General features: G+C 38.7%; 2 protein-coding genes across 5 annotated transcripts in view; one reads left to right on the forward strand and one right to left on the reverse strand.

The window, feature by feature from the left end:
• Positions 1 to 2,214: 2,214 nt before the first annotated feature.
• LOC115190938 (DNA-directed RNA polymerases I, II, and III subunit RPABC4) lies at positions 2,215 to 4,588 on the reverse strand. 2 transcript variants are annotated; one of them, XM_029748975.1, is made up of 4 exons: positions 4,485 to 4,588; positions 3,878 to 3,946; positions 3,513 to 3,605; positions 2,215 to 2,445 (listed from the first exon to the last, which is right to left on the reverse strand). In XM_029748975.1, the coding sequence occupies exons 2-4, from the start codon at positions 3,936 to 3,938 to the stop codon at positions 2,423 to 2,425; spliced, it is 177 nt and encodes a 58-aa protein (XP_029604835.1). In that variant the 5' UTR covers positions 3,939 to 3,946; positions 4,485 to 4,588; the 3' UTR covers positions 2,215 to 2,422. The 2 variants fall into 2 exon arrangements, with proteins under 2 accessions (XP_029604835.1, XP_029604836.1); XM_029748976.1 differs by having other exon boundaries at positions 3,878 to 3,958; positions 4,485 to 4,583.
• Positions 4,589 to 10,572: 5,984 nt separating this feature from the next.
• Positions 10,573 to 14,187, forward strand: part of LOC115190950 (serine/threonine-protein kinase 3) — a 22,001-nt gene continuing 18,386 nt past the window's right edge. For 2 of the 3 annotated variants that reach the window (XR_003877487.1, XM_029748990.1), the window contains exons 1-6: positions 10,573 to 10,747; positions 11,565 to 11,645; positions 11,954 to 12,082; positions 12,999 to 13,113; positions 13,256 to 13,420; positions 13,618 to 13,785. Coding sequence is in view for 2 of the 3 variants with exons in the window: in XM_029748990.1 (XP_029604850.1) it covers positions 10,725 to 10,747; positions 11,565 to 11,645; positions 11,954 to 12,082; positions 12,999 to 13,113; positions 13,256 to 13,420; positions 13,618 to 13,785 (681 nt within the window). In the remaining variant the exon portion in view is untranslated. The remainder of the gene's footprint in view (positions 10,748 to 11,564; positions 11,646 to 11,953; positions 12,083 to 12,998; positions 13,114 to 13,255; positions 13,421 to 13,617; positions 13,786 to 14,187) is intronic. The other variant, XM_029748992.1, reaches the window with a different exon arrangement.

The raw sequence follows: 14,187 nt of genomic DNA on the forward strand, positions 1-14,187 counted from the left end.
TAACATCAAATTGATCAGAAATACAGTGAAGACATTGTTAATGTTGTAAATGACTATTGTAGCTGGATACGGCTGAAAACTGTTGTTCTAATTAAAGAAGCAATAAAACTGGCCTTCTTTAGACGAGTTGAGTATCTGGAGCATCAGCATTTGTAGGTTCGATTACAGGCTCAAAATGGCCAGAAACAAAGAACTTTCTTCTGAAACTCGTCAGCCTATTCTGGTTCTGAGAAATGAAGGCTATTCCATGTGAGAAATTGCCAAGAAACTGAAGATCTCGTACAACGCTGTGTACTACTCCCTTCACAGAACAGTGCAAACTGGCTCTAACCAGAATAGAAAGAGGAGTGGGAGGCCCGGTGCACAACTGAACAAGAGGACAAGTACATTAGAGTGTCTAGTTTGAGAAACAGATGCCTCACAAGTCCTCAACTGGCAGCTTCATTAAATAGTACCCGCAAAACACCAGTCTCAACGTCAACAGCGAAGAGGCGACTCCGGGATGCTGGCCTTCTAGGCAGAGTTGCAAAGAAAAAGCCATATCTCAGACTGGCCAATAAAAAGAAAAGATTAAGATGGGCAAAAGAACACAGACACTGGACAGAGGAACTCTGCCTAGAAGCATCCCGGAGTAGCTTCTTCAGTTTCTTGGCAATTTCTAACATGGAATAGCCTTCATTTGTCAGAACGAGAATAGAATACTTGATTGCTGAATTAAGGTCACTAATTAGTAAGGAACTCCCCTCACCTGGTTGTCTAGGTCTCAGTAAGGAACTCCCCTCACCTGGTTGTCTAGGTCTCAGTAAGGAACTCTCCTCACCTGGTTGTCTAGGTCTCAGTAAGGAACTCCCCTCACCTGGTTGTCTAGGTCTCAGTAAGGAACTCTCCTCACCTGATTGTCTAGGTCTCAGTAAGGAATTCTCCTCACCTGATTGTCTAGGTCTCAGTAAGGAACTCTCCTCACCTGATTGTCTAGGTCTCAGTAAGGAACTCTCCTCACCTGATTGTCTAGGTCTCAGTAAGGAACTCTCCTCACCTGATTGTCTAGGTCTCAGTAAGGAACTCCCCTCACCTGATTGTCTAGGTCTCAGTAAGAAACTCTCCTCACCTGGTGGTCTACGTCTCAGTAAGGGACTCTCCTCACCTGGTGGTCTACGTCTCAGTAAGGGACCCCCTAACTTAAAGGATTGCTGTAGATCATGATTTATGCTTTCTTTCTTTTTTTATCCACGTTCATTTTATATCCTGAGATTTTAGAACATTCTGAAAATATTTTTAGCAAGGGGTCGAGTTTTCAATATTGGTCAGGTATATGAGGGGATCATCTGGAAATATGTTTAGTTTATATTCATGTTTATCAACACTGATGTTTGTGTCCTGTCTAATTCTTTCTGGAAGCGGTTCAATTTCCAGTGCAAACATGAGAGTGGAGACAACATCCCTGTCTTGTGCCCCTTTCTAAAGCCATTTTATCAGATAATGTATTATTTGTGTATATTTTTGCTTTAGGACATTTATAGAAATGTTTTTATTAAATGTATTATTTCAGCTGGAAAGTTGAAAGCTTCCAAAGTTTTGAATAGAAAAGGCCATTGAAGACGGCCGAAAGCCTTTTCGGCATCAACAGCCATTATTGATAAATCCATATCTATTTTTTTTAGCGTATTGTATTAAACTGAAACATGTTCTTGTATTTGTTTGTGTACATTTTTAATAAACCCTGTTTGATTGATATGTATAAAATCTGGTAAGACTTTTGCCATTCTATTGCTTATGAGCTTTGTTATTATTTTGTCACAATTTATTAAACTTATGGATCTATAATGAACAGGGGACTCTCCAGATTTTAACATAACTGAAATAACTGTTTCATACATGGAACTAGGAAGTACTGAATTGAGTGACGTGTGTTGTCATTTGTGTAAATAGGGGGGCTACTTTGTCCCAAAATGTTAATTCTATGAGAAAGCCGTCCATTCCTGGTGCTTTTCTCCATGCAAATGTTTTAACAGTGTCCTATATTTATTTTTGGGTGATATCTATTTTTGTCTGCAGATAGTTGCTTCAGGGTTGTTGAGTCTAAGGCCAACTGTTGTTTAAATCTGATTTATATAGAGTCTGTTGTTTCTAATTAACACATTTGCATCTTTGTATTTTCAAATGATAAAATATTGTTCACTGTTTCTTTTCTTGATGTGCAAAAACCACAAGTTAAATCAATCAAAATGTATTTTATAAACCATTTCTATCATTGATTACAGTTGCAGGAACATAATCAACCAACTGGGCACCCATACTGGCACTGCTTCCCAAGCCTGTGGGATTTCCTAGAAAGAATATGAAGTGTTGGTGACTTGGTGCAACACTGTGACACACTAAAAACGAACAAAACAAAAATGAGTCAATGTTGTCGTCGTCCACTTCACCGCGCGTCAAACACAACCACTGGAGTCTGGGAGTCGAGGAATAGCAAGAAGAATGGAAAATATCATTTCATACAGTAAGTAGCCTTGGCTTGTGCGAGTCATAACGGCTCATATGAGCAGGAGCCTATCTCCTGTTTCTGTAGCGTGAGTCAGCTTGATGTACAAGAACACCCCCCTGGACAGGACATTAGTCTACCGCAGGGCAATTTTCTATAATGTACACTAATGATTCACTCGTACAGAGGTTTCAAAGCATCAATTTCAAATCTGTGAACATCTGTGCATATATTTAAAAGCAGTGTTTCCTCTGGATAAATGTGCAGCAGTGTGAGGGGAAAAGGCTGTGGGGGGGGGGGGTCCCTCCTAGAATTATTATGTAGAAGGACCGAAGCTCCGTTCTGGTGACCTTTTAAAAGGTCATTCTACTCCAAAATGAATGACAATAAAAGTATGCAGACACCATCTAAAATAGAATTTCCACCTCCAGAAATGAGCCCAATAACACATTGGTAAAATTATGTTAGAATTCTTTTAACATATTGGGAATATTTGTTTTGCAACTGCAAGAATTGTTGTTCATTGACTGCTTGCCAGAATCTATATTCCCTATGGCACTCAAAAAATTAAAAAAATATAAAACTTTTTTTTTTGCCCTTTTTCTCCCCAATTTCGTGGTATCCAATTGGTAGTTACAATCTTGTCTCATCGCTGCAACTCCCGTACGGACTCGGGTGTACTCCGAAACACAACCCAACCCAACCAAGCCGCACTGCTTCTTGACACAATGCCCTATGGTACTCATAACTTGCGCCACAATAGAATATTCCTTTTGCATAGAACACACAAGCCGACTAGGTAAATAGATCAAGTATTCTACTATGGACTTGTCAGATTTTTCTATTAACCACTCGTTTTGTTTGCACAGGAAAAGTAAAATGCATACTAATGTAGCATCTTCAAAGTGCGCCTCAGCAGAAATATATTTCACATTCCATCTTTTTTTTGCTTGGCGGCAATGATTTTTCTGTGGCAAATAGCAGCGCCACAGCAAAATAAGTGCAGCAGAAACACTATTTAAAAGGATACATCTCTTTGTTCTCTTCTTGTACATGATTCTGTATCCACACTCTCTGCATCGGATTGGATCACGAGCCTTAATTTCATTTTCAGTGTGGCATTCTGTTTGGAGAGAGAACATTTCAGCAGCTACTACATCAGACATAGTGGTAAGCATTCTGTAAGGTAGGAGCTGCAGTAGTACATAAACCACGTAGATACATGTATAGATATGGGTGAACAAAACAAGGGTAGACAACTGAGGGGGCATGTTATGAAAAGTCACTAACAGTCTTAGTTACAGTACAAAGACAAAGCATGGATTTTAGGAAAATAGCACCCCATGTACAGTATAATAGCATGTAGAATATTAGTTTCAGAAGAGCAGACATTACCCCCACATATGTAGATCATAGGCTGTTGCTTTGGGGGTTGCACGTCTTTTTGAGCATCCATGCTTGAATCTGGAGACAAATCTGATTAAACATTGTCAGTACCATTTGAGAGTGTATTTATTATGGATCCCCACTAGCTGCTGCCTTCCTGGGGTCCAGCAAAATTAAGGCAGTTATGCAATTTTAAAAACAATACAATACATTTCACAACACAATAAGTGTATGCCCTCAGGCCACTCCTGTACTACCACACAAAACTGTGAACATGTGTATTGTGTATTGTGTGTGTGTGTGTGGGCATATGACACATTTCTGTGAAATAGCGGAACCAGCATGGCTTATAAATGAGATTGTAATGACTAGCTAACATATTACAGGTTTGCTAAGTGAGCCAAAAGCATAATTATCTCACAGCAATTTAGCCAAATATTATGATAACTAAGCGCTTGTATCTGTGGTTTAGCCTTCACTAACTAGCCTGCTATGAATGGTTTCCTGGCTAGCGTTAGCAGGCTAACTTCAAAATGATAACTGAGAAATGTCAAAGAATATATCGCCTGTTTCAAACAAATGCAATATGAAATAATTTGTCATTTAGGTAGCCTACCGGTTTACAAAGTTGATAAATATGTTTTTTTGTTTCTCTCATGCCAGCGTGCGCAGTCGTACTGGACGTCGCAACAACATGATTCGTGATTGGTTACCTAATCCTCCATTGTAATTGGTCCATCATGCGTCGCTAGTTTTAATTTATTATTTAACCTTTATTTAAATAGGCAAGTCAGTTAATAAGAACAAATTCTTATTTACATTAACGCTTTGTTCAATATATTTTCTGTTAGTTTGATGTCAATTAAATATAACAATCGGTACATAGGAATCTATCTATGTTTGTCACTAGGTATACTTTGTTGTTTTTCTGGACGGGACTGGATGATTTTACGTTCACAGCTCCAGAACAGCAGAGGGCGCTGTTCGGTTCATGTAAGCGCCGTTACACACTGCAAATCCGGAGACGATACCGCCACAGATAGAACAATGACACAGATATTTCACCGGATGTATAAATGTGAAGCATCCGTTTGGCGTTTCCACTCACTACCAAATATGGTGATGAGAGGAAGCCAGTGGCGGGCAGTGTGGGAAGATGGGAAGAGATGGATTTTGGTCGAAATTCTACAAAAATGTTCTCATCGTTGAAACATTTGATCTCAATACAGTTTTCTCTTCCCAAAACTAAAATATGTTACAAACAGAGTGGATTAAGTATTGTAGACTTCACCCTTTGCCAAAGTTTAAAACAAACGCAGGAGGCCTTTTGTCTTTTGATAGGCCGTCTTTGTAAATAACTGACTTGCCTAGTTAAATGAAGGTTAAATGAAATAAAATTGAGTCATTGCACATGAACACTTCACAGAGTAGTTGTTCCCTAACGGAAAAATGCTAAAATATGCTAGAACACGGCAATAGGCTAAGTCGTGCATGGCTCTGCCCCCTCGTTGCTTGTTCTGCCCGCTATGACTCAATTGTTCCCATTGCAAATGACAGGCTGTGGTTTGTCTTGATTATCAAATTCAAATTCAAATTCAAGCTGCTTTATTGGCATGAAAAACATTGTGTCAATATTGCCAAAGCAACAATGTATACAATATACATTGTAATACAATTATAAACTATAACAAATAATAATATAAAGTGGCAGTAAATAATAATACAAAATTAAATATATAAATAATAACAATAAAATAGTAGTAAAATAATAGTAAAATAGTAGAATGTAATAAATATTCAAATCTAAATATGGAAAATGAATCTATAACTAACTTATAACTAAATAACGGTCATCTTCACCATTACATCAGTACTACAACTACTATCATCATTACCACTACTACTACCACCACCATCACTAAACTGTTATCATTACCATTACCACCCATACCACTACTATTTGGAATGATAAACAACAATAATAATAGTAATAACAATAATAGTAATAATAAGTAAGTTACTGCTTACTATGCAGATGTTATTATTCAGTGTCCCTCGGGCTATGGCAGGCAAATACATATTTGGCTGCAAGAGGAGACATTGCTCCTTCGCCCATGAGTATTTTTAGTTTTTCCTCTGGGTTTAATAAATTCAAATTTGGAATAAATGTAGTCATTTCTGTGAATAAGGAATCTCTTTGTGAGGAATATTTATCACAGTAAAGGAGAAAGTCCATCTCTGTCTCTACCTCCCCTGTCGTGCAGTGACCACATACACGCTCCTCTTTGGGTAGCCATGTCTTTTTATGTCTGCCGGTTTCTATTGCCAATCGGTGGTCACTCAGCCTGTACTTGGTAAGGATCTGTCTCTGCTTCATATCTCTGACAGAGTAGAGATAATCAGCCAGTTGGTCACTCAGCCTGTACTTGGTAAGGATCTGTCTCTGCTTCGTATCTCTGACAAAGTAGAGATAATCAGCCAATTCATATTCTCTGTTTAGGGTCAGATAGCAATTTAGTCGGCTTTGGGATTTTGTTTTGTTTTTCCAATGTTGTAAATATGAGTCCTTTGATTGGTTCAGGATTTTGTTTATTTGAATTCTTTCTTTTGAAGCAGTGCTGGTGTCAGCTTGGTTGGTGAGGTCCAACACCAGCTGACTGAGAGGGCTCGATTCTGGGCTCAGCTCTTGGGTTTGGAGTGCTTTAAATTGCAGACTTGAATTTGGACTTGAATTTAGATGTAGCCAAAATTTTAATGATCTTTTCTGTATTTTCATTATTACTGGAAAGAGGCCCAATTCTGCCCTACATGCATTAGTTGGTGTATTTCTCTGGACTTGTAGGATTTTCCGACAGAATTCTGCATGTAGGGCCACAATTGGATGTTTGTCCCACATTTTAAAGTCCAGTTTTTTGAGTGGCCCCCAAACTTCACTTCCATAAAGAGCTATTGGTAAGATTACACTGTCAAATATTTTGGTCCAAATTCTAATTGGGATGTTGCTTTTGAATAATTTAATTTTTATTGCATACAATGCTCTGCAGGCTTTTTCTTTGAGTGTATTCACTGCCATATTAAAGTTTCCCGATGCAGATATGGTCAGACCAAGGTAGGTGTAGTTTTTAGTGTGTTCAATGATGGTGTTCAGGGTGAATTTATATTTGTGTTTCTGACATCTGGTTTTCTTTTGGAAAATCATGATTTTCGTTTTTTGGAAATTTACTGCCAGGGCCCAATTATGGCAATATTGCTCTAGAATATTAATGTTCTGTTGAAGACCTTCTTTGGTTGGTGATAGAAGTACCAAGTCATCAGCATATAGCAGGTATTTCACCTCTGTGTCAAATAGTGTGAGTCCTGTGGCTGGAGAGTGGTCCAACATGTCTGCTAATTCATTGATATAAATGTTGAAAAGGTTTGGACTCAAACTGCAGCCTTGTCTCACACCTCGACATTGTGAAAATAATTATGTTCTTTGGTTTTTGATTTTTATTGCACATTTATTTTCTGTGTACATACATTTTATTAAGTCATACACCTTACCACTTAGCCCACTTTGGATAATTTTGTAGAATAGCCCTTCATGCCAAATAGAATCAAATGCTTTTTTAAAGTCAATAAAGATTTTGCCCTCTTTTTTTTGGTGGACGTGTTTATTAATTTGTGTGTGTAAGGTGTATATATGGTCAGAAGTGCGATGGTTAGGGAGAAAGCCAATTTGACATTTATTTATGACATTTTTTTCTTGAAGAAAGGTTTGAATTCTTGAATTCAAAATGCTACAGAAAACCTTTCCCAAGTTACTGTTTACGCAAATTCCCCTGTAATTATTGGGGTCTGATTTGTCTCCACTTTTATGGATAGGGGAGATGAGCCCCTGGTTCCAGACATCAGGGAAGCAGCCAAAAGTTAAAACCATGTTGAACAATTTAAGCACAGCATTTTGCAACTCAGGTGTGCTGTTTTTCAACATTTCATTTCTGATGTTGTCTAGACCACAAGCCTTCTTTGATTTAATAGATTTTAGCTTTTCATTTAGTTCTTGTTGGGTTATTGGGTAATCTAATGGATTTTGGTTGTTTTTAATGACTGATTCAAGGATGTTCAATTTTTCTTTAATTTCTAATTGGTTCTGTTGTAAGTCTTTTTGTGGGATGTTTTTGTATAGATTATCAAAATATGTTTTCCAAATTCCTACATCTTGTATGGCTAATTCCTGTGGCTTTGTCGTGCTTAAATTGTTCCACATGTCCCAGAACTGATTTTGGTCAATTGCGTTTTCAATTTCATCAAGTGTCTTGTTGGTATAATTCAATTTCTTTCAGTGTTTGTTTATACTGTTTCAGAGTTTCAAAGTATTCAAAGTATTCATATCGTGGCTCTGGGTTGTTTTGTTGCTTATGTTTTTCGTTTGACATTTGTCTTAGTTGTTTTCTAATTGTGTTACATTCATTATCAAACCATTTATCAGAAACATTTTGTTTTTTGTTTCTGATGTTGCATTTCTTTGGTTTTCTCAAATTTGCTTTCGATGCTGCTTTTTGGAATATGCAGTTGATGTTTTGAGTAGCCAAATTGACACCATCTTTATTGTTTTGGTATTGTGAGTTATTGAAAAACTGTATAGAGTTCATCATTTCATTTGAGTTCAACTTTTCAATGAATCTCTCTGCACTGTTTGGAGCCCATCTGTACGATGGGTTTATGTTGTAGAGTTTATTGGGCTGTTTTTTTTATGAGTATTGCCGGTTAATTTCTTCAGAAATACGTTGATCTGACTGTGATCTGACAATGGTGTCTGTGGTCTGACAGTGAATGCACTAATGGAGGAGGGGTCGATGTCATTGATGGCATAATCGACTACACTTGTCCCAAGAGCTGAGCAGTAAGTAAACCGACCTAAAGAGTCCCCTCTGACTCTACCATTAAGCATGTACAGGCCTAAGGCTCGACAGAGATGCACTAACTCCTTCCCATTTTTGTTCAGTATTTGGTCAGGACTGTTTCTATTATTTATAATAGGGCTACTGTACAAGGAGGGGTGTCCAAATATGTGGTGGTTACCTCCCGTATCAGTGTAGTCAGGCTCAGAACCTGTTCTTGCATTGAAATCTCCACAAAGAAGCACTTTACCCTCTGCCTGAAATGGAATGATTTCTGTAAGGAGATTGTCGAAAAACTGATCATCATAATATGGTGAATCTGAAGGAGGAGCATAAGCTGCACATATGTATATATCATTGTCACAGTAGATTGTACCTTTGTTAAGTTTTAGCCAAATGTGACAGGTACCTTTTTTCATTTCATTCAGTGCTAAGTCCTGCTTATGCCAAATGATGATTCCACCTGTCTCGGCCCCGTTTAACATTTTTATGTTTGATTGATGGTAGTAAACTTTCTCTATAGCCTGAGGGACACTGAGTAACTATGTCTCCACAACACTATGTTTCCAGTAGGATTATGATGTCTTGTCTCTTGATGTTTTTAATCAATTCTGGATTTGTTGTTTTATAACCAAAATGTGAAGAGTATAGTCCCTGGATATTCCAAGAGCTGATAGTTAATGATCTCATTTATAATAAGTGATATTCACTGGTTTGAGTAAAGTACATTGAAAAAAAAGAAAATAATAATAATATACATACATACACACATACATACATACATACATACATACATATATACATACATACATACATACATACATACATACATACATACATACATACATACATACATACATACATACATACATACATACATACATACATACTATAATACCGGTGCCAATAAAATTAAGAATAGTTGAAAACAAATGAATAAGAATGGAATAAGATTGCATGAAAAATAAGTACAATACAATCTGCAACCATGTGTGTGTGTGTGTGTGTGTGTGTGTGTGTGTGTGTGTGTGTGTGTGTGTGTGTGTCTTTGATACTGCCACACAATGAGTTAGTTATGAAATGGGTTAGTTATAAAAATCTTTGAAGATGCCTTATAGGCTATTCCAATATGAGGGTGGGGGGGGAAGGTAGACGAAATATAGTTCCTTGGTGGACTGAAGCATGTGATAAGGCCATCGTGATAATGCTTTTAAAACTTAAAAAAAATATTTGACATTTGATAGCTTGATAGCCTTTCAGAGAAAGACAGCGTTGGCTAGAATGCAAAGAAAGGTTCATGGAGGTAATTCTGTTCTTCTATAGGAAGGGAAACTCAACTGGGGGATGTGTGGAAGGGTGGATGTGGTTGGAAGAGTGTTTTTTTTAATGGAAAAGCGTAGAGGTAGATATTGATAAAGAAGAACATCAAGACAAAGCAGCTTCTTTACAAGTTAGATGTACTGTGGAGCGCTACGGAGATTGTGGCAGCCGGTTAAATGGCGTTCCTTGAGAAGGCAAGAACAATATATATGTCAGGAGAAGACCAGTATTATCATAAGGACATGTATACTTGGAATACAGAGGAGGAATGGAGGGAAAAAGAGAGGCAGAGGAGGTCTAAGAGAGAGGGAGGAAGAGGGTAAGCTTGAATTGGTTCAAAAAGGGAGATGGAAGATGGTTTGTTAAAGAAGAATGGTAGAAAGTGTAAGCAGAGTGAGCTGAAGACTGGAGGAGAAATGGAAGTGATGGAGGGTGAAGTATCGGAGGTGGTAGGTGTGGAGTGGCCTCACACTCCAGTACAGTAGGTGGCGTTGTATGCGCCGATAAAACTTAAAGAAGAAGAATATTTGACACTGCAGCTGGCCCTCTTGCCTGAAAACAACGACAGAAAATGAAAATATCACAAATATTAGTTTGAATTTGTTATATTTTAGCGTTTTAATCTCCAGGGTGACTATCTGAAGTTGTAAACCATGGAGCCGACAGCGCCCAAAAGGTGTGTGAATACGTTCGCTTGGAAGAGTAGAAGCTAGCTAAATGAAGTAACGTTAGCCTTGATAGCTGTAGCAAATAGTTTTCTATCTGTAACGTTGGCTACGTTAACCAGCTAAACGCATTAGCGAGTTTGCTAACAATATTTGTCATGTTTTATAAGCCAGCTAGCTAGAGTGTTAGCTTCACCATTTTGAGGCAAATTTTGACTTGTAGTTATCTAACTAGACAGTTTATGATTACTTTAATTTAGCTAACGGCTAGCTAGCTACCGTTAGCTAGTTGTCTAGTTAGACAGAAACGGTCTAACATTAGCTGAAAATTATTATATGTTCTTGTAATGTTTACATTTTTGCCTGAAAAGCTAGCTAGATACTTTGACATAAATTACATTAAAATCCATGTAGACCCAGTTCCACAATCCCAGTCATGTTGTTCATGCTGTAGAAATTGAATTAATAGAAAGATATTGAACCCTCTAACCCTGGCAATTTGACTGGAAAAACGAATGGCTACACTCGCAATGGCTGCCTGGTATTGTGGTGCAATCATTTCCATGCTAATTTAAAATGTTCTTAAAACTGATGCTGGATTGCCATGGTAATGTAGAATGCTAATTCATATGATGCTAACTGATGTAGCTCTTGGAATGTCTTTTTTCACTCAACAAATCACAGTGCAGATTGAAGGGTACACTTCCTGCTTTTACTTCCAGGCATGGGTACACTCAATGACTACCAGTCTGCCATCATTGACTTGAATTGGGGATGCCTGTTGTATTCATTATATTTCTATTGTTCATGCTCAAACTTCCTCCACAGCAAGCTGAAGAAACTGAGTGAAGACAGTCTCACAAAACAACCAGAGGAGGTTTTTGATGTTCTGGAAAAACTTGGTGAAGGGTACGAAAATTAATTCATCGTACATTTCCTTACAGCATTATAACCTGAATAACACTTATAATGAAAATAAAGAGATGTTTATGAAAATTGACCTTATAATAATGACTAGATTATTTATGCAACAACTGATGGAACCACTAGTATGTATAGTAAGATATTGTTGAGGTATTGCCCTTACAAACTATCTTATGAACTTATTATTTTTTCTTATTAGATGCTTACGTTTTTGCATAATAAGTGTTTTGTGAATCTGGGCCCTGGTCTTTGGTACTTTCTGCATCATTTCCACAGTTTTTCTTGATCTCTAGGTCCTATGGCAGTGTGTTTAAAGCCATCCATAAGGAGTCAGGCCAGGTGGTGGCTATCAAACAGGTGCCTGTTGAGTCAGACCTCCAGGAGATCATCAAGGAGATATCCATCATGCAGCAGTGTGACAGGTACTCTGTATGTATGAGAGAGGATAGACTCTCTGGCCCAGACTTTCATCAGGCAGAGCTAGCATGGCTCCAGAGGCTAGTGAGAGGAGAATAGTCTCCTCCTCCATAATCACATGGCTATTTTTCAATATACTATAACCAGTACCACACTCTGTTACTATAACCAGTACCACACACTGTTACTATAACCAGTACCACACACTGTTACTATAACCAGTACCACACTCTGTTACTATAACCAGTACCACACTCTGTTACTATAACCAGTACCACACTCTGTTACTATAACCAGTACCACACTCTGTTACTATAACCAGTACCACACTCTGTTACTATAACCAGTACCACACTCTGTTACTATAACCAGTACCACACTCTGTTACTATAACCAGTACCACACACTGTTACTATAACCAGTACCACACACTGTTACTATAACCAGTACCACACTCCGTTACTATAACCAGTACCACACTCTGTTACTATAACCAGTACCACACTCTGTTACTATAACCAGTACCACACTCTGTTACTATAACCAGTACCACACTCTGTTACTATAACCAGTACCACACTCTGTTACTATAACCAGTACCACACACTGTTACTATAACCAGTACCACACACTGTTACTATAACCAGTACCACACACTGTTACTATAACCAGTACCACACTCTGTTACTATAACCAGTACCACACTCTGTTACTATAACCAGTACCACACTCTGTTACTATAACCAGTACCACACTCTGTTACTATAACCAGTACCACACTCTGTTACTATAACCAGTACCACACTCTGTTACTATAACCAGTACACCACACACAGTACCACACACTGTTACTATAACCAGTACCACACACTCTGTTTGGTCACCTTTCACCAGTAAATGTTTGTTCTGTCTCCTGTCCAGTCCCTATGTGGTGAAGTACTATGGCAGCTACTTTAAGAACACAGACCTGTGGATAGTAATGGAGTACTGTGGAGCCGGCTCTGTTTCAGACATCATCAGACTACGCAATAAGACGGTCAGTATATTGGCGAAAAGTGTGAGAATAAAGATTACCTTTGGTGCTTTGGGTAACCTTTTACCATTCATGTCTCATGTTAATGTGTATTAATAGACTACTGAATTATCAGAATGAATCATTAATACCGTCTCTTGTATAGCTCACAGAGGATGAGATCGCCACCATCCTCAAGTCCACATTGAAAGGTCTGGAGTATCTGCATTTCATGAGGAAGATCCACAGAGACATCAAGGCAGGCAACATTCTCCTCAACACAGAGGGCCATGCCAAACTGGCTGACTTTGGAGTAGCGGGACAACTCACGGTCTGTCTGCCTGCCTGTCTGTCTTCAACTCTCTGTCTCGCTGAAGTGAATTCTGACTGTGTCTAACGAAATAATCTGGTGTCAGTTTTATCAGGAGTTCTTATTATCCTTGATTTTAGTGTAGTGATTGTAGCAGTGAATCACAGAAGTTTCTATATGGATTAGACTAATGTTCGTATTATTGTGTCCCTGTCTAGGACACGATGGCAAAGCGGAACACGGTGATCGGGACTCCGTTCTGGATGGCTCCAGAGGTCATCCAGGAGATAGGATATAACTGTGTGGCAGACATCTGGTCCCTGGGCATCACCTCTATAGAGATGGCTGAGGGCAAACCTCCCTACGCTGATATCCATCCCATGAGGGTGAGTCTAACCCTGGGCATCACCTCTATAGAGATGGCTGAGGGCAAACCTCCCTACGCTGATATCCATCCCATGAGGGTGAGTCTAACCCCTAACCCTGGGCATCACCTCTATAGAGATGGCTGAGGGCAAACCTCCCTACACTGATATACATCCCATGAGGGTGAGTCTAACCCCTAACCCTGGGCATCACCTCTATAGAGATGGCTGAGGGCAAACCTCCCTACGCTGATATCCATCCCATGAGGGTGAGTCTAACCCTGGGCATCACCTCTATAGAGATGGCTGAGGGCAAACCTCCCTACGCTGATATACATCCCATGAGGGTGAGTGAGTTTAGGCAGGACAGTTCAGCGAGGTTAGTCTACATGTTGATTATAATTCACCTAGCTGGTGACTATA

The sequence above is a fragment of the Salmo trutta genome, unplaced genomic scaffold (genome assembly GCF_901001165.1).
Source record: "Salmo trutta unplaced genomic scaffold, fSalTru1.1, whole genome shotgun sequence".
NCBI lineage: Eukaryota > Metazoa > Chordata > Actinopteri > Salmoniformes > Salmonidae > Salmo > Salmo trutta.

Coding starts and splice junctions, on each gene's coding strand:
- LOC115190938 (XM_029748975.1), bottom strand. CDS start 3,938: ATGGATGCTCAAAAAGACGTGCAACCCCCAAAGCAACAGCCTATGATC. Junction 3,606..3,877: donor TATGATCTACATATGTGGGG/GTAATGTCTGCT, acceptor CTCTCCAAACAG/AATGCCACACTGAAAATGAA. Junction 2,446..3,512: donor CAAGAAGAGAACAAAGAGAT/GTATCCTTTTAA, acceptor CCCAGACTCCAG/TGGTTGTGTTTGACGCGCGG.